This window comes from Lactuca saligna, chromosome 5, assembly GCF_052625555.1.
Source record: "Lactuca saligna cultivar CGN05327 chromosome 5, ASM5262555v1, whole genome shotgun sequence".
Taxonomy (NCBI): domain Eukaryota; kingdom Viridiplantae; phylum Streptophyta; class Magnoliopsida; order Asterales; family Asteraceae; genus Lactuca; species Lactuca saligna.
In genome coordinates, this window is record NC_136421.1 from 47836262 (window position 1) to 47860123 (window position 23862).

The 23862-nt window shown below is 34.3% G+C and overlaps 2 protein-coding genes across 2 annotated transcripts; both read left to right on the top strand.

Annotated features, from left to right (window-relative positions):
• Positions 1 to 8991: 8991 nt before the first annotated feature.
• Positions 8992 to 11927, top strand: LOC144997132 (bifunctional nuclease 1-like). The gene is made up of 11 exons (XM_078956964.1): positions 8992 to 9209; positions 9721 to 10001; positions 10110 to 10280; positions 10384 to 10433; positions 10526 to 10582; positions 10705 to 10770; positions 10858 to 10932; positions 11038 to 11153; positions 11254 to 11345; positions 11609 to 11664; positions 11754 to 11927. The coding sequence occupies exons 2-10, from the start codon at positions 9725 to 9727 to the stop codon at positions 11659 to 11661; spliced, it is 957 nt and encodes a 318-aa protein (XP_078813090.1). The 5' UTR covers positions 8992 to 9209; positions 9721 to 9724; the 3' UTR covers positions 11662 to 11664; positions 11754 to 11927.
• A 9643-nt stretch (positions 11928 to 21570) lies between these two features.
• Positions 21571 to 23173, top strand: LOC144998827 (protein HYPER-SENSITIVITY-RELATED 4-like). The gene is made up of 2 exons (XM_078958563.1): positions 21571 to 22570; positions 22664 to 23173. Exons 1-2 carry the CDS (start codon positions 21617 to 21619, stop codon positions 23036 to 23038), a joined length of 1329 nt encoding a protein of 442 aa, XP_078814689.1. The 5' UTR covers positions 21571 to 21616; the 3' UTR covers positions 23039 to 23173.
• The last annotated feature ends 689 nt before the right edge of the window (positions 23174 to 23862 follow it).

Sequence of the window (23862 nt, forward strand, 5' to 3'; positions counted from 1 at the left end):
TGAAGCAGCCATAACCACCCGCCCTACAAGCTCTCTCATGCGTTCGACCATACCATCCATACCGACCCCGGCCATGTTGGCCCCTAGATCTCGAATCCACAACCTTATGCTTCTTCCCTGAGCCCTCTGATACTTACGCCTAAACCAACTTCCTATTCCTCACAGTCTCCAGATCAATCTCCCGCTCGTGATCCCGAGCTATCATGTCACTCCAATGTCTTGCAGCTAAACAAACTCACAAACGCATGTATCTTATCCTTCAACATATCATGGTACCAAGCCTTCTTCAACTCATCGTATGACACATACTACAGAACCAACAAGGCCCTCTCATGGAACATGGCAGTGATCTCCGCCATGGTCTTAGTAGTCTGGCGAAGGTCCTGAAACTCCCTCGCCAACTACTTAACCTTAATCACAGGTACAAACTCAAACCTTAATCTCATAACAAAGTCATCCCAAGACATCATCTCAACTATCTCGCCTCCTAAAGCACAGTATACATCCTCCCACCAATCGTAAGCTCTCTCCTTCAGAAGACATGATGAAAATCTGACCTTCGACGCCTCGGGGCAGAAGCTAGTCTGAAAGGCATTCCCAATGTTCGCCAACCACCGTATACCATAAATGGTGTCCTTCATTCCACATAACTCAGGAGCCCCACATACGCGAAACTCTTAGAGAGTCAAAGAGCGTGCACCCACCATAGCCACCTCAGTGCGAAATACGCCCAAACGCTCATCCATCATCTCCATGATACCCTCCTTGATGGTACCAAAAATCACAAGAGTATGGTACAAAATGTTACAAGTAATATCAGAACAAATGAACTCCTGTATATGATCGTCCAAGGGTCCGACTCCAGAGCCCATACTTGATCCCTCATCAGGACCTGAACCACCTCGAGTGACCATCTTACTGAAAATAAACTATACAATTCATCAGAAAAATACTCTAAAAATCTCACATCATATAGGTCCTGTAGAATCCCCGTTCTCCCTTGAGTTGATTATAAATCTTGTGCTTCCAATAGTACGAGTCCAATAATACCTTCCATATATATCCATACTTTCCTTAAGAGTCGTCCTGGTTCCCCAAAGTGACACCCTAAATTCCAACACTCCATAATCCCAGTAAACCATGCATTTTCTAATGCTAACTTGACTCCTAGGATTCCCTTCCCACCACTCTCCACCATCAGTTACAGAAGAAACCCCATTAACACTCGTTAACTACCTTACAAATATAATTACATGCAACATAACAATCTCACACTACAACGGTTGGAATCAAACAAGAGTTGCGCAATAGAGTTAAACCCAACCTTCTAAAATGATCTAATTCTTGCAACATGTAACCTAGCATATTCTCTTGATATTCAACTAGCCCTAGCAATGGTTCCTAAAATCACAAAGCAAGCAACATTCGAGCGTCGAGTTCTAACCATAGCACTACCTAACATGCCATCCTAACATATCATCAATAATCCATACTAGCATATAGTTCTAGAGGCTTGTATAGTAAGAATACAAATGCATCTCTCTTATCACACAATTCTGAGTAGATCCTTAGCCTAAATCTAGCATGCTTTTATCATACTCACATACTGAATTAATAAACATATATGAGTATTTATGGAACACTTACTTGAGATCGGCCAATTGCATTCATCACACCCCTTCTTTCTAGTAGTAATCCTTTTTGAAAATCATTTATTTATGAAAAACTTACCAAATGCTTAGTTTGAGTTCAAACACACCCGAGAGTATGTCCAAATCCCTCAAACCAAGGCTCTGATACCAACTTGTAAAATCCCAAAATCATTTGTAAAAATTTTCATTTTTAGATCAAACAAAAACCATCAAGTAATCATAATAAACCATCCATAAGTATGTCAATGTGAAAATAGTTATCATAGTACAATTCCAAAATCATAGAAATGCTAAACACAAGTGGATATGTTGTGATTAGGTTGGACCCTTCCCCTTCAAACTGGAAGTACCTGAAACATAAACTTAAACCGTAAGTGCAAAGTTAAGAAAGTTTCCCCAAAATACCACATACAATACATACAATGGGACCTCGCTCGACATTAGACCCCTCCCATTACATACCTATCAGTAACATGTTATGGTCCATGCCCAACATATTCATCAGGCCTCTCCTGGCATCGTGCCCCTCCCGGTATACATACAAACACATATGTAACGCCCATAGATCCGGGTTAGTCAATTTAGAGATAAGACTTTTTGACAAAATATTATTTAGAATAAATAATCTTAACCAAGTTGTATAATACATCTCAAGGGTTCCGTACATATAAAGAACGCCGAAATCCGAGTTATAACGAAGAAGTTATGGTTCGTCGAAGTTTTACGGCAAAACCGACACGACACCTGGAGACGTAAATAGTGAATTTAAGATGGAGGACTTTTTAGCCTTAAAAATCTAAACAAAATTTGTATTATACGTTAAACCAAAAACATACAAAAAAAACGCCCAAATCTGACTTCGTATGAGGAAGTTATGAGTTTTCTAAGATTTGGCTTAGCAGTGCACAACCTGAAACTCGAATTTTAGATCGAGCGGTTTTTGGCCTAAACGAACTAAATGAGAATTAAATATCTCATTAATAGGAACTCAATGGTAAAAACACAGAAGAAAAGAGAGTCCGTATGTAAAAGTTATGAATTTTACGCGGACATTTAACGATATAAGCTCCTCGTACTGTTAAATTTAAGATCAGTCGAGAATTAGCCGACATGGTCAAAGTAAAAGTTGTAGATCTTATTTTTACCTACGTGTGGATATAAAGAACGTCAAAAACGAAGCTCGTATGTTAAAGTTACGAATTGTAGAAGTCGGAAGTGTGTTGTGCGAAATGGGTGACGTGGCAGAATCTTGACCATTGCTTTTTCCCTAAGTCTTGCCACCAGATGGTGACATGTGGCACCAAGTTCAGCCATATTTCACCCTATAAATAGAACCTCTCTCACCCTCATTTTCTTCACACCTTTCCCAGTCTTTCTTCTCTTTACACTCTCTCTAGAACCTCTCTCTAGCCCCGAAACCCCCCGAAAAGCCTAGGGAACCTCCCTAGCACGAGGCGGAAGCCCCGGAGTGCTCGAAGGCTCCAATAAGATGATTTTTTCAGCTCGGGAACGCTGCTCCAAGAAAAGCCCGGTTTTCAATAAAACCCGCTGTAAGTGAGTTACGCCTACGCTATTTTTAATATAGTTTTTATTTAATTATAGTAACGTTATTAGGAACTTATAATAAGTACTTGGGCTATTATTATGGGTTATATAAGTATTGTTTAACGCTTATATAATAGTAATAATAGCTATACTATTAATTAGTCTCGAAGATGTGAGAATCCTTGTTCCCAAATGTTGGCCCCATCATCTAGCAGAGTATGGATGACAACCACAGACTATTCTAGACAGTCCAGTGGAACACTAGCCAGCTCGCAACCTGTAGGTGTTGTGAACGATGTGTTCACTGGTGTACTCTAAAAACCCATTGACATGTATTTTGAGCGGACTCTCGAAAACGATACTATCAATAAACAAGATAACCCTAACAGTTGTGCTCGAACGACAATACTGGCAGTTGCGCCTCATATAAAATGTCACAATTATGGCAAATGCGCCTAAGTGATAGAACTAGCAGTTGTTCTTGACAACTGTGTCATTGACAACAATGTACTTCGTATCTATTCCTTAGGAATGAATGAACGAGAAATAACTTATTCTTAGGGTAGATCCTTAAGAGTAAAGAAGATAATGGGGATGGGTAATTGGGTTAACTGTTTGATGATTAAACATAATAATTATATTATTGTGGGTTGAAAACCCTATGTACTCACCAGGTTTCCCAACCTGACCCACTCAGTTTGTTTATATCACAGGTGTTGATATGAAGTCACATTACATTGAGAGATTAAGAAGATATAGATCACTAGTGATAATGAATGTAAGTTTGGTTTATGCTTATGTGTCTGTATTGACGATGACATCCCAATGTTCTAAATGAATAAAAATTACATTTCTTCGGAAATGATTTGATAACGAATTTATCATGTCTTACTAGGTACAAATTCCGCAACATTTTTTATTAAAAGAAGTACTCTGATTTTTATAAAGCATAAACAAAATCTATCTTTTCTGGCCGTGAAAATGGGGATGTCACAACATACAATACATGCAAGAGTCACACAGACAGCTAGCATCATAACAATAATCAACAGGCTGGCATTGGTGCCTTAGACTCGTCAAACATTATGAGAAGACTCACCTCAATCTGATGATAAGAAAACACATGTAAGATGTTGCTACAACGACTCCTCACACTGATCACATTCCAAACCAAATCTAATCACTATTTATGGTAATAATCCACAACAAAATTTCCAAATCATAATCCCTCTCACAAACGCAACAATCACTACACATATGATATGTACCCCCATGTTTTGGAATGAGTAATTCAGGTACGGCGCAAGGACTTATGCTTTCTCAAATAAGGCCTTTTTAAGAAGTTCGATCACTTGTCGGTGTAACTTGTTATATTCTTTGGGATTCATACTATGAGCAGGTTTGTTCAGAATACTTGCACCTGGCAAAAAATCAATATAATGATGTGTGACATCCCCGAATTCACAGCCAAAAAAGACCGATTTTGTTTATGCTTTATAAAAATCAAAGAACCTCTTTTAATAAAAGTGTTGAAGTTGTTCCCAGAAAAATATGATAAATACGTTATCAAAGCATTTACTAAGAAATGTATTTTATTCATTTTAAAACATGTAGGATGTCATCATCAGTACAGAAACATAAGCATAAACATACCTTACATTTATTTACACTAGTAATCTGCATCTCCTTTAAATCTCTCAGTGTAAAGTAGCTTCATATCGATACCTGTGATACAAGTAGACTGAGAGGGTCATGTTGGGAAACCTGGTGAGTATATAGGGTTTTCAACCCACAATAATATAATTATTATGTTTAAACATCAAACAATCAACCCAATTACCCATCCCCATTATCTTTTTAATCTTAAGGATCTACCCTAAGAATCATCTATTCTTCATTCCTAAGGATTGACCTAAGGAATAGGCACGAAGTCACATCGTCGCCAGGGTTTATCCAACGGGTGCTAAGTCCATAGCTCATTTATCGACAATATTATTTTCGGAAATCCACCCTAAATACATGTCAATGGGTTTTTAGAGTACACCGGGTGAACACGTCGTTCACAACACCTACATGTTGCGAGTCTGCTAGTGTTCTACTGGACTGTCTAGAATCGTCTGTGGTTGTCATCCATAATTTGCTAGATGACGGGGCCACCGTTTGGGTAAAGGCTTTTATCACTTTTCACCTCCCACCTTCATCACATGATCTATATCGCCTTTCATCTCACCTTCCAACTCATTTTTTATCACACACCAACTATTTTATCTACCCATGTTTTGCTCCAAAATATTTGTAGATACAAAATACATATATAGTTTAAATTATTTAAAACGTATATAAAATCGATCATCTAGCCTAGACAACAAGTATTCAGATAATATGCACACATAGCATGAAATTTTATATAAAATATTTCATATCTATGTGTAAGATGAAAGAAATATGCACGCACTTGATAAGACGATGATTGGACAGCGCTTCGTCCCTTAAAACAATATTCTTCGATGAAACCGGGACGTTTCCTAAAAAATCGGGCTTCATGCGGGCAGAGTTTCGGCTCGAAAACTCTTTTTCTCGAGATCTTCGGGGCATTAGGACTTGCTTCGGGTGTTGGGATGTTATCGGGACTTCGGGGGCTAAAAGTAGGCTTAATGATGAGAAAAGTAGGAGAGAGGTTGAGAAATTAGCAACCAAAACCGGTTGCCTTCGATTTCTATTTATAGGGTGAAAATTTAAGGTTCACCTCGTGAATTCAATCCTGATCATCTCCTAGGCTTGCCGTGTATCTTCTAGGCTCGAAAGGTATCATGCAACAAATTCACCTCGTGAACCAAGTATGTTCACCTCGTGAAGGTCTCGAAGTTTGTGCCTCGAAATTCAAAAATCCATATCTTTCACATACGAGATCCATTTTTGACGTTCTTTATATCCATCCGTAGGTGAAATTATGCTCTACAACTTTCATTTAGACTCCGTCGGCTAATTTTAACTTCATTTTTATTATTATATTTTTAACAGGCCGGGACATGAAAAGTCCGTTAAAAATTCATAACTTCTTCATCCGACGTTCGTTTTTGTTTGTATTTTTAATGTTGAATTACTATCAACAAGATCTTTGATTCTCGTTTAAGTTGTTTTGGTTAAAAATCACTCGATCTAAATTTCGAGTTTTTAGTTGTATATTGTTATACCGAAACTTAGAAACATCATAACTTCTTCATACGAAGTCAGATTTGGACATTCTTTTTATGCACACTCTCGGTTTAGCGAACACTACAAGTTTTGTTTAGATTACTAAGGATAAAAATTATTCTATCGAAATTCACTATTTACGTCACGTAGTGTCGTACCGGTTCTATCGCGAAACTTCGACGGGTTATAACTTCTTCGTTCTAACTCGAATTTCAACGTTCTTTATATGTACGAAAACTTTGTCACATATACTACAACTTAGTTAAGATTATTTATTCTAAATAATACTCTATCAAAAAGTCATTTTTGACATTCATCATCTCTAAATTGACTAGCCCAAATCTGCGGGCGTTACATGATGAATTTCATACATAAAAGGAAGACCTACAGGAATGTCATTAGGAAAAATATCATTGGATTATCAAATTAAAGGATGAATTAATATAGGTGTGTTGACGTTGTTGTTGTTCGGTTCTACCACAAGAGCAAACAAAAATGGTGGTGAATGGTTCCATCTGTAATCTAAAAATTCTGATTTGGAAAGAATTAAAGCCTCTGTGGTAGAATCTCTACTGTCAAGAGGAGCTAGTACAATGTTGAGGCCATCTTTTTTGAAGTTATGGGTGTTGCGATAAACTTCATATAGGTAATCCAAGTTTATGCACCATTATTGTTGCCACCATATTTTCACAACTACCACAGTCAATAATAACAGTACATACTTTCCATTTTGTTGTATACTTCATGCGAAAAATGTTATTTCGTAACCAAAGGGTGTCGTCAACTGTTTTGTCGGTAGTGGCGGAGAGGACTCGTTGTACCACTAACAATTCCCCTCGATCGAGTAAAAGAACTTCCTGGTCATCATGGTTTAATACTTCCTCTTCCTCGTCAGTATCATATTGACATGGTGGCTCATCCACAAAAGTAACAAGTTGCTTGTTTGGTCACTCACGAGAATAATAGCTTAGACCTTAACATTTATAACATCGAAGGATTATTGTCCCGGTTTGGGTCGTCTCCCATGTAAAAGTGCCCTCATATCATTTTGCCAAGTGTACCTTCTGGTCGCGTATTAGATGCGCCAGAAGATCGCAATGGGGCCGGGGCACGGGTTGGTATGGTATGATTTTTATTCTTGAGTTGTTTCTCTACCTTAAGGGCAAGATGACAAACATCATCAAGGGTCCAAAATTGTTGTAATTGGACGATGTCTGCAACATCAGAACGTAAAGCTCCTAAAAAGTCGGCAATGATTTGTTCTTCATCTTCATCAGTTCCATAACCCATTTGTAAGCGATCAAATTTGTGATGAATTGTTCTGCGAAAGAGTTTTGTTGAGTTAAACTATGATATTAAAAAAAAAAAGCATCTTGCCTGTGATTGATGGGTAGGAATTTTGCACGAAAAAATTTCTTCATTTATTCTTATGTGTCAACCCGAGATTTACATTGTTGAACTCCTTTTCTTTTTACATGATCCCACCACAACGAAGCATGCTTCCGCAACTTAATGGCTAGGACTTTCACTTTAAGATGAACTGGAATATCGCGGAGTTCAAAAACACGAACACTGCTCAACCAATCGATAAACTTGTCTGGTTGTGCCTTCCCTTTGAATTCCTGAATCTCAACTCTCACGCCTAAAGTACGAAGGAGGTCACTATGATTTTGTGGGTGAAACTGAGGATGCGGACAACATCCAAAAGGATTTTCCTCTCTGTCGTCAACGTCATTAATAACGATGTCGTCCGACTCGGTTTTCTATGGGTGGTCTTCTTATTGTAGTTCTAATTCTCGAATTCGTTGTTGTAGGCGTTCAATTTCTTCAACATCACGTGAATCTCGACCACCAACCCCCATCGCACCACCTCGAGGTTGGGCGTTGTATTGAGGTCGTCCTTTGCCCGCCATGATCTTCAAGGCTGAATCTGATACCTCTTGATGTGATATTGAAAAAAGAGAACACCACAAATAGAGAGAACTAAAGAAAAGAACACAAAATAGGGTTCTGGGCATTAATCTTCATTCATCAACCCCTATGGAAAACAAAACTAGAACAATAAAAAATGTATTGACCAACAATTAAGGAAAGAAATCAAAGTCTCAATCAAACATAAATGGGATATTATTTAATTGTAAAAAATAAAATAAAATAAAATATCCATAAAAAATAAGAAACCCATGCATTTTAACGTCCCTTAAGGTTGAACAATCGAGTCGTCGAGTGAATCGATGTGAGACAAACCCGAAATACCGGCTACATGGTCTTGCTTTGTATCGTATAATCTTGCCTCCTTTTAGATTAATTATCAATATGCTTATTTGGTGATAGATTGTTGAACAAACCTTCTCACCATTAAATAGACACACATATTTCAACGAATATGGCTAAAGAAGTTAAAGTGAGGGACATTTTTTGTGAAGAGGTGACCTATTTTGGTGAAAAGTGTAAAATTGGCTTGGATCTGCAAATTACAACTTAGACCCCAGACACTTCTGTAATTTACTTTCCATTATAGGGACATTTCCGTAATTGGATAAATAATAATCCTGCCAAAAGATAAACAGAAATCCCTTAAAAGTCGTTCTCCTTCTGCTACCACTTCTCTATCTTCAAAGAAGAATCTCTTATCTCCTTTCCTTTATCCAGATGTTCTCGAGTTTCCCTAACTGAATCCCTCGATCCATCTTGTTCGTAGCTAATTGATGTTCTATCATTCTGATCTATTTAATTTTCTATTTTGAATTTTCGATCGGCGCCCTTTCGGATTTGGCGGTGTATTAGCCATCTAGCTTTTACTCAACTTTTTCGGTGGTGAGTGATTGTATATGCGGATGATAATTTGTTAGTTTATATATGTATTTATGGTGTCGATGATCTTATTAGAAATAGTTTGATGATCGCTTGTGAAAACTTTGGTGATTTTGAAGCTTAATTTGCTGTTTTGGATTTCTTTTTGGCGGTATTTAAGATCATAGGTATAAATATAATCGATCACTGTTAATATAACAAAATATTAGTTTTCAGAAATTTCTCCATTCAAAAAGGAAGTTGCTTCATCAGTTTTGTTTCTCCCTTTTTTTAGGTTACGTATCGGAACTCGGATTCCTTTTGATCTAATATATTATTCATTGATTTAATCTCCTCCATGGAAATCGGCAAAAATACTTGAAATTTAGCTCCGTTGTTCCATTTTATAAAACTATCACTTATTGATGATTCTGCTACTTCTATCACATAATAACTGTAACAATAATTAGTGTGTTGGATGATATTTGAATGCATCTCAGACTTCTCAATTTGATGATATCGCTTGTTACTACAGAGAAATGAGTACTCTGCAAGGTCCAGTTGTTTGCCCTTCTGTTCGTGGGAAGCAAGGTGGGATTCCTACAGTCGATGGACCTTTGATGAAGGCAAAGATTCATAGAAGTGGAGTATGTGGATTCAAAGGCATCAACAGTCATAGGGTTCAAGTGCGCCATCGACCTGGTTCAAAGACTGTGACATGTAGCTTCAGTTCTTCTTCGAATGGAAATGGTAGCATGGCTGAGAGTTTCAATGAAAACGATTCTGATTATGTCAACTCCAGTGTGGTTGAAGCTGGTAAGATAATCACTAAAAACAAACGATTTACAATTACATATACTTACAGAAGTTAGTTTATCCAAAATTGATTTCTTTTGTTGGTTTTGTTGGTTATTCATACTTCAGTTGAGGTCAAAAGTGGCCCTGATGGATTTGTGATTAAAATGAGAGATGGGAAGCATTTAAGATGTGCTCACAACAATCCTCAAGGTGGACATCTGCCTGATTATGCTCCTCATCCTGCAATTGTACTAAAGATGGAAGATGGAACTGGACTTCTTCTTCCTATAATCGTTTGTACGTGCTTATATCTTATACTTTTCTCCCCTCTAATTCTCCACAAGATTCTAGAATATTACTTTACAAGATTGCTCTTACTTCTTACACTTTTCCTTTGCAGTGGAGATGCCTAGTGTATTGCTCATGGCTGCTATGCGCAATGTCCAAATTGTATGAACATTGAATCAAGATTCCAAATTTCTTACTTTTTTAATATATTTGTTTCTCTTGGATTAATTAAAATTGTTATGTATATGTTTCAGGCTAGACCAACTATGTATAATGTAGTGAAGGAAATGATTGATAAGATGGGCTATAAGGTAAAGTCTCAAGTCTATTGTTACTTTATATTATACTCATCAAATATGTGAGATTTCCAAATTCCAATGTACACATGTCACACTATGATATGAGAGTTTTGTTGTGTGTGTCTATTTACAAGGTCAAACTTGTTCGAGTAACCAAGAGAATACACGAGGCGTATTTTGCTCGATTATATCTCACAAAGGTATCAACTTTGATAAAAAAATCACTAATGCTTCTAGAAGCTTTGGCATAATGAAAAAATTGGTGATTAAGTGATTTCGAATCTCAGGTGGATGATGAAAATGAATGTGTTAGCTTCGACCTTCGTCCCTCTGATGCCATTAATATTGCTGTGAGGTGCAAGGTATGTATGCTCTCAATGGTTTTCTTGAAATAATTCTGAATCTGAATAATTTTTACATAAAAGATAAAATATTATTATTATTATTGTTATTATTATATATTTTAGGTGCCAATACAAGTGAACAAATTCTTGGCTCATAGTGATGGGATGAAGGTTGTTGAATCTGCTAAGGTTTCATTCCAGGGTTCTCCAGATGGCTTAATATTTAAAGAACTTGATCGGTATATATCTTTCATATTTCATTTAATTATATAATATATAAATAAACTTTTTTTTCTTTTTCTTTTTTAAATTATACAAATCATGTATCAACTCTTACAGACCAAGTGGGCAGCCTTGTATTGAAACCAAGGAGTTCAATCTTGTAAGAAACATGCTCATTGCTGCTGTTGAAGAACGTTATAGAGATGCAGGTTTTATTTTATTTTATTATTTTTTTTTTAAAAAAAAAAAAAATACCTTCTTACTTTTTGGCTTAACCCATTAAGTCATTTCCTCTAGATTAAGTGCTTAACCCATTCAGTCAAAAAAAGAGCCCCAAAGATTGATGTCAATAAGACAAAAAGACAAAAATTGCAATCTTTTGTCACACCAAGAAGGTGGGACATGGACTTGTTGTACAGTGTGTTCTGTCATGTCATGTACTGTGAACTGTACTGAGTGTTTGTTTTTACAGCTCAATGGAGGGACAAGCTTACTCAATTCCGATCAAAGAAGAACTGGGCATAAAAGGTGGTGAATTCCTCTTATTTATTTTTGCAACATATAATTTAAAAAAAAAAAAAGTTTTGAGTAACTATCTTATCAAGTATATGTTGCAGGAGGATGGAATCTGTAAATAATTGATCTACAAAGTTTGGTTGTTTAAGTAAATAATTGGATCTGTGTAGTTTTATGGTACTATTATGTTATGTTGTAAGTGGATTGTAAATTTGTGAATAGTTGAAAAGTTGTAAACACGATGTCTACTGTTATGGACATGTTTGCTTTCCTCATGGCTATGTGTGCTTTTGGTTATGAGTTTATTAGGATAGAATCATAGAATGATGGATGACAATGAGATTAAATATATAACAAAAGAATGAAGATAAGTCATGATGGTATATGTAAATGAATAGTATTAAATTTAAATTTTAAAAGTGGAAACAGAATTATAAATGATGATGAAAAAGAAAAACTTGTGTCTTCATGTTATTTGATTATTTGGTTATAAGTTACTATCATTGTTAATTTGTGAAATATGTTAGAAATAAATAACATCAATAGTACACTATTATATGCTATTAATTAATTAAAAAAAATATTATATTAGTGGATAGGTTTATGGAGTAACACTTTTAATAGTTATAGTTAAAATAAGTTGGTAGTGTGGTATAAGGCTTGTAGTTAGTATCAAATTTTGATCTTATCTCTTTACAACATTTGTGTCGAAATCTAGAGAAAAGACTAGTATTTGGTACTTAAAATTATGAAATTTGAAATTTAGTATTGTCAGAATCAATATTATGATACCAAAATAGGGGTATTTGGTCCCACTTTCGGTTTTCTGGTTGTCATCAAATTGGTTTTCAGTTCTCAATCTGATTTGGATTGGGTCTAGAACCTAAACTAGGATATTCGTTTCTCTGTTTCCTATTAGATAGGTTTCATGTTCTTCGATTTTCGATCGGGTTCTAGACCAATGTTCATCCTTAGGTAAAGATATTACAGACATGTTTGTTTAATACCTTCAAAGTTATAACATGATGACTTGATGCTATTGATATTTACATATTCTTTTGTTGTTATAATCTATTAAAAATAATACATATACTTTTGGGAAAAATCATTTAAATGACCAAAATAAGTGGAGTCATTTAACAAGATGACAAACTTTTCGATACTTGTCTTTAAATAATCATCAATTTTGCAGTGAATCTCATTGCAATTGCAAAGTTACTTTTTGAATTAAAAAAAAAAAAAAAAAAAAAAAAAAGAATCAAAATAGATATAGTAAAATACATTGATGTAGTACTAAATACATATTCATGGATATTGCGAATACATGTAATATATTACAAAATATATAACATCTTTTCGTTTTTGTTTCTCTTTTTATGACGTTTTTATGGCTAAAACTTACTTTAGCATTGGCTTTTAAACCATAACCATTTAATGGTTATTTTATAATAAATACAAAAAGAATGATCATTTAATAAATTTGTTAGCTTTTGTCATTTTTTAAATTTCCAACTATTTTATTATAAACTAGATGTAAAACCCATGTATTACATGAATGTATTTAAAATGAAAATTAAATATGAAATTTTAAACATTTAAAATTTGAATTTATAAGAAAATTAGAAAAATATTGAATTATTAAAATTAATGTGTTTTTTTTTTTAATTTAAACAAATAATTTAGATAAATAAAATTGAAATGAACAAAAGAAATTAATAACCCATTTTCATCCATAATTCTAGAATGTGTTTCAGACAAAACATGAAAAGAAGAAATGACATTTGATTCCAATGAGTTGAAGATTTTACAGATAAGTTTTTCACTCCTTAGTTATTGTTAATTACGTGTATGCATATATTTTTATTTTGTTTAATCGATTAAAATTTAATGTTAGATTACCCAATGCTAAAAAGAATGAATAATGTGTTTAATAATTCATTAGTTGTGAGACCAATGTATTACATGGGTTATTTAAAAAAATTAAAAAATAAATAAATATAAAGGTTAAAGTATTTGAGAACTTTGAATTTAGAAGAAAATGAAAAAAAAAATAAAGAATTATTATAAGTGAAATGTTTTTATCTTCTAAATTTAAACAAATAATCTAAATAAATAAACAAAAGAAACTAATAAGCTCTAATTTGAAAATTTTGATATTAAAAGGTAATTTATTAATGAAATTGATATTTATTTATTACTACATTTACTGCAATTATTACATTAAAATATTATGCGAGATTTAATAAAATAGAAAAACTCATAGAATGACATATGGAAAAAAAAATAAATTTAAAATAACCACAAAATGACATTTGACAAGTTGAATGAGAATGTGACATGTTGTAAAAAAAACCTTCATTTATTAGAGTACTGGTTTATAACCCGTGGGAACCACGGCTATAAAATTAATTAAACTTTTATAGTAAAAATTCAAAATTAATAATCAGTTATTTTAAATAAATTATTAATTTAAAAGATATTTTTTTAGTTATGCGAAATTATAATCGTTGATTCAAATAAATATGTAAAATTAATTTTTAATATATATTAGACATTTTTATTTGTGAATTAATGAAAACATTAATATAAAATTTAAATTTTAAAATAGAGAATAAATACATTGACAAATAACATCACATTAATGAGGAGGTCTAAACGAAGAACTAATATATTGACAAGTGGCAACACATTAATTAAGAGGTTTAATATGATGACACATGACAAAAGAACTATTTTTTTATTAGTATAGGGATATTATAATAATTGACAAATTGAATGAGAATGTGACACATTGCAAAAAAACCTTCATTTATTAGAGTACTAGTTTATAACCCGTGGGAACCACAATTATAGAATTAGTTAAACTTTTATAGTAAAAATTCAAAATTATTAATCAGTTATTTTAAATAAATTATTAATTTAAAAGATACTTTTTTAGTTATGCGAAATTATAATTGTTGATTTAAATAAATATGTAAAATTAATTTTTAATATATATTAGATATTTTTTATTTGTGAATTAATGAAAACATTAATATAAAATTTAAATTTTAAAATAGAGAATAAGTAATTAACAAATAACATCACATTAATGAGGGGGTCTAAATAGAGAACTAATATATTGACAAGTGGCAACACATTAATTAAAATGTCTAATATGATGACACATGATAAAAAAACTACTCTTTTATTAGTATATGGATATTATAATAATTGACAAATTGAATGAGAATGTGATTTGTTGCAAAAAAACCCATCATTTATTAGAGTACTAGTTTATAACCTGTAGGAACCATAGTTATAAAATTAATTGAACTTTTATAGTAAAAATTCAAAATTATTGATTAGTTATTTTAAATAAATTATTAATTTAATAGATATTTTTTTAGTTGTGCGAAATTATAATTGGTAATTCAAATAAATATGTAAAATTAATTTTTAATTTATATTAGACATTTTTATTTGTGAATTAATGAAAAAATTAATATAAAATTTAAATTTTAAAATAGAGAATAAATACATTGACAAATAACATCACATTAATGAGGAAGTCTAAATGGAGAACTAATATATTGACAAGTGGCAACACATTAATTAAGAGGTCTAATATGATGACACATGACAAAAGAACTACTTTTTTATTAGTATAGGGATATTATAATAATTGTAAAATGAATATATATATATATATATATATATATATATATATATATATATATATATATATATATACAGAGAGAGAGAGAAAGAGAGAGAGAGAGAGAGAGAGAGAGAGAGAGAGAGAGAGAAAGAGAAAGAGAGCTTGAGGAATACATGGGTGACGTTGAGGGGCGCAAAGTGGGCAGCTGCATAGAGCCCAATTTTTTTATTATATATTTTTATTTAAAAATAAAAACTTATGATAAGGCCCTTTTTTATGGTTCGTCCTATGTCTTTGATGATATTTACTTTTTCAGGACCGACCTTGGGGAAATATGTGGTTGTTATGTACTTAATATTAGGTATAGAACCATCAAAAACTATATAATTTAAATAAAATTTAATCAAATATCTCTATCATATTTCTTGTATCCTTTATTAGAGCTTATTATATATATATATATATATATATATATATATATATATATATATATATATATATATATATATATTATCGAGTTTAATAAATTTAATTGTATACCATAAATTGTGTATAAGAATATTTTATCAACTACATGTAGTTCGATATATTGAAATTTATTACAGAAAACTATACTGAAAGATTGAAATTGTTCATTAAAAATTCGATAAACCTCTTCCCATAACCCATCATAAAAATAATAATAATAATAATAAAAAAAAAAAAAAAAAAAAAACAATGCAAGTATACATAAGATATGTGTCGGAGGAAGTTATGAGGATTCTACTAGAGATCTAATAAAAAACACATTCAAAATGCATAGATGTTGGGGATGAATTACAAAATAAAAAATAATATGAGTTCAAAAGCAATAAGAAAAAGCTAATAGCAAAAAGAAAATTGTGTTTTTTAATCAAAATGAAGTCAATTTAGATGGTTGTATTAGATAATTAGTATTAATTATATTCAAATGTTTAAGTTGTATTTATCTTGTATTTGTTACTCATTTATCATAGGAGATTCGTTTGTATTATTCTTATATAGGTACAACTCTCACGCACATAACTAAGGTGTGGTTAATTCAATCTCAGTTTATATGGTATCAACCTAACCCTAATCTTCTAACGATCTTCTTCTCTTCTTCCTATGATCTATACATGGCGACGTCTACAGATACCGCTTTCAGTATGAACACGTTGCTGCATATGATACCGATAAAACTTTCTTCTTCTAATTATTTACTGTGGCGAAATTAGATGTTGCCCTTGTTCTCCTATCAACAACTCAATGCCCATATTGATGGCTCTTCGGAAGCCCCACCCACCGAGATTAAGGTTGACAACAAACTCACTTCGAATCCTACTTATGTTACTTGGTTTAATCTCGACCAACGATCTGTTATCCTTCTTAATTCCTCTCTAACGGAAGAAGCAGCCTCTGAAGTACTTGAAGAATTCTTATTCAGAAAACTTACATTGTAAACAAACATTCTTCTAATGCCGAACAAAAACATGGACGTTACACAATTTCTTCTCTCAAGTTTGTGCTTGATTTTCGTCAAGCTTGAGTTCGAGCCCTAAGGCTTCAAAATCACATTCAATGAAGATGATGACGGTAGTGACCAGATGTTGTCGACGAAGCCAATGGGATGGGAAATGTTTCATAGTCTTTCTGATTAACATTTTTTTGGCCAGTTAACGTAAAGGTGATAAAAAGTTTTTGAAAAAGGTATAAAATGTTTGATATTGTGTTGATTTGGTTCATCATTTGATGTCAATTGCTCTAGTTCAACAATCAACGATACTTGTCCAACCAGAAAACTTGTTTGTTGGGTGTTTGATGGTTTGTTGAAATCAAATTGCAAGTTATATAAGAGAAGTGGTTGTCTTTCTATTGGTAGCGTTTGAATCATATTTTTCTGTACATTTTCTGTAACATCCGAAAAATGCAACCAATTTAAATTTTTTTAAAACAACCCGATTTTCATTAAAAAGTTGACAAAAAGGTTTTCGATACAAGTCATTAGAGTATTCCCAGAATCACATTGCTACAAAATCATGAGGAGCGGTACGATCGCGCCTTCGCCTTGCCACAGTCTCCTGAAGAACCTGAAAAACATTAAACCACAACTGTAAGCCCGAAAGCTTAGTGAGATACCCCCAAAATACCAACCACGCAGACGCCCTTCCAGGCTGCGACCTTCCGGTCCAAAACATATAAAACATACATAACATAACAGAACATAGAACAGCCATGCATATCGGGTCTACCGTGTGACTGGTCCGCCGTATCGGGCCTTCAGTCCAACGGATTCATCCTCCAGGTCTAGTCATGTCCTTCGAGTCTACAGTGGGGTTGGTCTGCCCGCATCGGGCCTTCAACCCACCTGGTCCACTCTCTGAGTCTACAATGTGACTGGTCCGCCCGCATCGGGCCTTCAGTCGGCCTGGTCCACTCTCCGAGCCTCGGCACGTCTGGTCCGCCCTCGTGGGGCCTACAGCCTATCCGGACCGCTCGCTGGGCCTTCGGAACAACCGGTCCGCCCTGGGTATCTTGGCCTACAGCACAAAGCAGGACCCGCCTCAACCCATCTCCAGTCCAAACAACCATGTACACAAAACATACATTCATATAACAGTCATAGTCAACAAACCGAGTAAGCAGATCACATAGCATATCATTACCCTAACCGGGTTACCGACCTAACCGGTCACTAGCATAGCATCACTCTGTATATCGAGAAAAACTGACCTTAGCAAGGCCTCCTAGCATGTACCATCCTAGCTACCAGGATGCAGACACATCAAAACAATAACATAATAACCATAACCGAATCTCAATACAATAAAGGGCCGGCCTTGGTGCCTTAGACCCTGTTGATATAGTGAGGATAACTCACCTCGAAACTGTCGGCTGAAAAGATAAGATCCCGCTGCCCCGAACTCTGACACGAACTCCTCCACTAAACATCAAACATACAACTCAATAAATACCCTTAATTACCAAAATACCCCTGGAAGACAACTGGTCAACCACGGACAAGTCAAAGTCAACCCCTGACTGACCCTACTCGCCGAGTCAACCCGATGACTCGCCGAGTCCATATGCTCAGAATTTCCTTCAATCAGTGACCCAACTCGCCGAGTCACCCCAAGACTCGTCGAGCCCAACAACTCTGAGTCCACTCGTACCCAACTCACCGAGTCATCCCTTGACTCACCGATTCATCGACTCAACCAGAAATATTGGGACTTCCTCGACAAGACTCGCCGAGTCCAAATGGACTCGTCGAGTCCAAGGCCATCTTCAACCTACTCGCCGAGTTGTTCTTCCAACTCGTCGAGTCCCAGGCCATCTTCAAGCAACTCGTCGAGTCCACCCATGTGACTCGTCGAGTACCACCGGTCTGAATCCATACAGAAGCATCTCAGGCCATGCAATTGATCTAAAACATAGATCCAACCTCCTACAATCCATCCATCACGTAAAGTGGCAAACTTTACGTGAATCTAACGAGATTTAAGCCATATTCACCTTAAAACCAAGGTTTGGGACATGGTGACTTCACTAAGCACACAAACACAGGAACTTTAATGCACTCTAGGCCTTCAATATTCCAGATCTGAGGTAGCAACCTCAGATCCATCCTCCAAACTCCAAAACATTCCAAGACATACTCCCCACAAACCCCAAAATGATGAAACTAGGAATGCACAGCCTAAGGACGAAGATATTACCTCCAAAAGATGCCTCAATAGCAGCCAAACTCGAATCCAAGCAAAGCCCTTTGATCCAAGCCACTTCTCCTTCAAGATCTCTTCAAACAACACCTCTCCAAGCTCTAATTTGCTCTACAAATGATTTCCCCACGAATTTAGGGTTTCTGGAACTCAAGGGGGGGATAAGGGAGGCTGTGGAGGGGTATAATGCTCTTTATATAGGGCTCAACCCCGAAAATTAGGGTTTTCTCCATACAGCACCTACTCGCCGAGTCCATCCCAGGGACTCGCCGAGTAGGCCACTTGACACGCGACCATGACCGCGACCTGACTCGCCGAGTCATCCATGGACTCGCCGAGTCATCCTCTAAAACTTACACTTTTAGCCCTTCAACTCTACTCTTGCGATTCCGGGATGTTACAATTCTCCCCCACTTAAATTAGGCTTCGTCCTCGAAGCCTTCGGCATCACATCTTCAAATTATTTCCCACGACGCACCACTTGACCTTGACCGAACCAAGTCCCCCATGGTACAACCATAGAACCAGAAGCTCTCTTTCTCCTTCCATAAGATATGCCATACTTGTATATTACAAATTAATGAAAGTTTATCTATATTATTACAACCTGAGTGTGTATTTTTTTTATTTTTTATTTTTTAAAATTTTCAGCAGTGTGTGAAAGTGAGTAAGAGTTGAATGAAGAAGACGATAGGAAAGATAGAACAGTTAGCCATGGTTGTGGGTTTGATTGCCGTAAAATATTTATTAATACTTAAGAAATAAAAATAATAGAAAGAAAATCAAAATTAATTATTATAAGAGTATAATAGTATTTTTCATTTTGGATAGGAACCAATTTCATAATAAGGCATAAGAACTTATAGATCTATAAGTTTTTTAAGGTTTAGATCTTGACTATATAAAATAACAACCACCACTTTTAGAATTTTGTCTTAAAGTTATGATACAAAAATCACAAAGAATTTAAATTAATTATAAAAATAACAAAAGAAAACAAAGTAATATTATACTTACTTTTATTATAAAATTAATATTTATTGCGTGACTAAACAAACTTTGACTAGGTCTCCTCTAAATAGAATTCGAGATGCCTTCTCTCACGAATAAGTAAAAACCCTCTCCAAGTCGTCATGAATCATGATTCCCTTCTAGACTGTAGCGATAACACGTTTTCTTCACCTTATTAAGAACTTTAACAATTGAGCTTATTGGAGAAGTTAAATACATAAAGCTTATAGGAGAAGATAAACTTTTTAGGGCTTTTTACATAAAAGTCCTTAAGTTTGTAAAAAAAACACAGTTTTATCCTAAGTTTGTTTTTATATTCATTCATGTTTGAATTTTATATTTTTTACAATGAAACAAAATTAAGCAAAATATTATTAATGTTATAATCTTTTTAGGTTTTATCGTGTGTATATATATATATATATATATATATATATATATATATATATATATATATATATATATATATATATATATATATATATATATATATATATATATTTTAAACGTAGTTAGACAGAAAAAATATATTGTTGTATGATATTTTTAATTAAACATTGTATTTACATTCTTTTTAAGTGGTACTTCTTTATATACAAGAATTGTTTTGTCTATCTCTACGATTTAAAATATAAAAATATGATTTTAGAAATATAATTATTTATATTCTGTAGAACCATAAATATGTATGTTTATGTATTTGGAAGTATAGGTATAAATTAATATTTATAAAAAAATGTTAAAATACGTAAGTAATTTAGTGAAATCGTCCTTATGGTTTGGTCAAAATTGCACGTTTGGTTCTTAATTTTTTTTTGCACTCAAATCGTTCTCGTGGTTTGATTTTATTGCATTTTTCATCTCTTACATACATAAAATTAAGGACTAAACGTGTAATTTTGACAAAATCATAGGAATAAAAAACGCAACAAAATCAAACCATAAAAACAATTCAAGTGCAAAAAAAAAAATTAACGGCCAAACATGTAATTTTGATCAAATCATAAGAATAATTTCAGTAATTTACTCAAATACGTATTTATTCTTTTAAAATATATCTATACTTCTAAATACATAATAATACGTATTTATACTTCTTTAAATATATTTTTATGTTTTAAAGCATACAAATAGACAAAAAAACATATACAAAGAAATATCATTTAAAAAATATAAATGTTTAATTAAATATATTGTTATATATAAATACGTTTTCCTTGTATGAATACAATGTATGAAAAAAAAATTATTTAAGGGCCCAACATAAAAAAAAAAAAATTATAGACTTAAATTTCTTAAAATTTATTTGATGATAACCTAAAACATGATATCCCATATAAAAATAGCAAAAATAAAAAATTGCTCGTAAATTCACACATTAATAAATATAAAAGCAAACATAGGGTAAAACAGTATTTACTTGACAAATTTATTGCTGTTAAAAAAAAAAAAAAAAAAAAAAAAAATTATTTTGACAAATTTATTAATTAATGTCTTTAATGTAGGAAGCCCAAGTTTTCACATTTAAAAACCCAAATTCTCTACCATTTCTATTTCGAAGTTGCAGAGTCCCGAGCTCCTCCCCACCGGAGCCATGTTTTCATACGATTCCCTCCCACCACCCAAATCTTTCTTAACAGCCGCCGCATCCTTCACTGCCTCTGCCCTCCTCTTCAGAACCATCGCTTCCGATCTCATTCCAACCGAGCACATCAAATCCCTCTTCAAACGCTTCTCCACCCAACTCACCGTCGTCATCGAAGAATCCGATGGCCTCACCCCCAACCAACTCTTCGAAGCTGCCAACATTTATTTGGGCACCAAGTTATCTCCCTCCACACACCGAATCAAAGCCAATAAAGCTGAAAAAGACGACGAACTCACAGTCACAGTCGATCGCAACCAACCCATAATCGATGTCTTCCAAAACGTCAAATGCACCTGGGTTTTGCAAACCGAAGTAATCGAGGTCGATCACAACTCGAATTCTCGGTCTGAACTTAAATTCTTTGAATTAGATTTTCACAAGAAGCATAAGGAAACAGTGTTGAAGGATTACCTGCCTTATGTATTGAAAAAAGCTACGGAGATCAAGGATGCGAATAAAGCAGTGAAGCTGCATACGGTGGATTATTACAGCGGAACCGATTACTGGAGCCCGGTGGTTCTGAACCACCCGGCGACATTCGAATCCATGGCTATGGATCTAGACAAGAAGGTAGAGCTTATGGAGGATCTTGATATGTTCGTAAGGAGGAAAGAGTATTACAGAAGGGTGGGGAGGGCTTGGAAACGAGGGTATTTGTTTTACGGACCACCTGGAACTGGAAAATCAAGCTTAATTGCAGCCATGGCCAACTATCTCAAGTTCGACGTCTATGATTTGGATTTAAAGGAGGTGCGAGGCAATTCCGATCTAAGGAAAATGCTGGTTGGCACAAAGAATCGATCTATCATTGTGATCGAGGACATTGATGCCTGCGGTGTAGGATTACAGAGTCGAGAAACAGAGAACGATGCTTCAAATTCAAACGAGGAAGACGATAAGGTACATGATACATTGTTATATCGAATAATCGAACCTTTTACTCTTTTACACGATCGATTCGATCTTATGGGTTCGTTTTCATTTGGGTATTAGATAAGTTTATCAGGGCTGCTGAATTTTGTGGATGGATTGTGGTCGAGTTGTGGGGATGAGCGGATCATCGTGTTCACGACGAATCACAAGGAGCGATTGGATGCGGCATTGTTGAGGCCAGGTCGGATGGATGTGGAGGTGGAGATGTCGTACTGTAGTTATGGTGGGTTCAAGGTGCTTGCGTCTACTTATTTGCAGGTTAAAGAGGAGGAAAAGATGGAATTGTTTGGAGAGATTGAAGGGCTGTTGAAGAAGGTTGAAGTGACGCCTGCTGAGATTGCAGGGGAGTTGATGAAGAAGAGTGATGACGTGGAGATAGTGCTTGGGAATCTGATTCGCTGGCTTCAGTTGAAGGAAGCAGAGGATAGAGATTGAAATCATGATTAAGGTTATGGTTACATGTTGGGTGATCCCTTTGTTTAGTGTATATTTCGGCTATTTGCGTATATCTGGGGGTTCATTTTTGTATTTATTTATAAGGATAATAAGAGAATGACAAAATTACAAAAATGGTCTATTTGGTTTGTTATTTTCTGTGGTTAGGTCCAAATATCTTTTAAATTGTGTATATATTTCGTTTAAAGAAGCTTTTCTTTGCAGATTTGGTCTCATAAAAGTTAAAACTTCAAAACACTAATCTCAATTTTTTGTATATATTTTAGTTTGTTAATAATATAATATATAATCGGGTCCCACATAACTACCCCACTCATCGCCACATGGTTTCACCACCGCTACCCCACCTTCATGCCACCTCACCGCCCACCAACCCCTTCTATGTTGCCACACATCTTCACCAGAAAAACCACTTGTAAAAAAAAAAAAAAAAAACAAACAAACTAGTAAACACAAACACTGAAACACATACACATAGCCATGTGATTGACGAAACAATCTAAACTTGCGAAAAGAATTGCTCACATAGTTTGCCCTACACACACTCAATCATTCACTCGCTAGAGTTTAAACACAAGCATTAATACATGTTTATGGTAGATAAGCGCATACACATAACCACAAAGATTATGTTCTTTTTACTTTTTGTTAGAATTCAGTAAAAAAACAAATCAAAATTTCAAAATACTAATTGTTTTTATAGCCCATTGCATATTATATGTATTTGTAGCTTATATCTATACTGCCGTAAAAGAAATCTTAATATTTTTATAAATAGAATCAATAGAATAATAATATTTTTT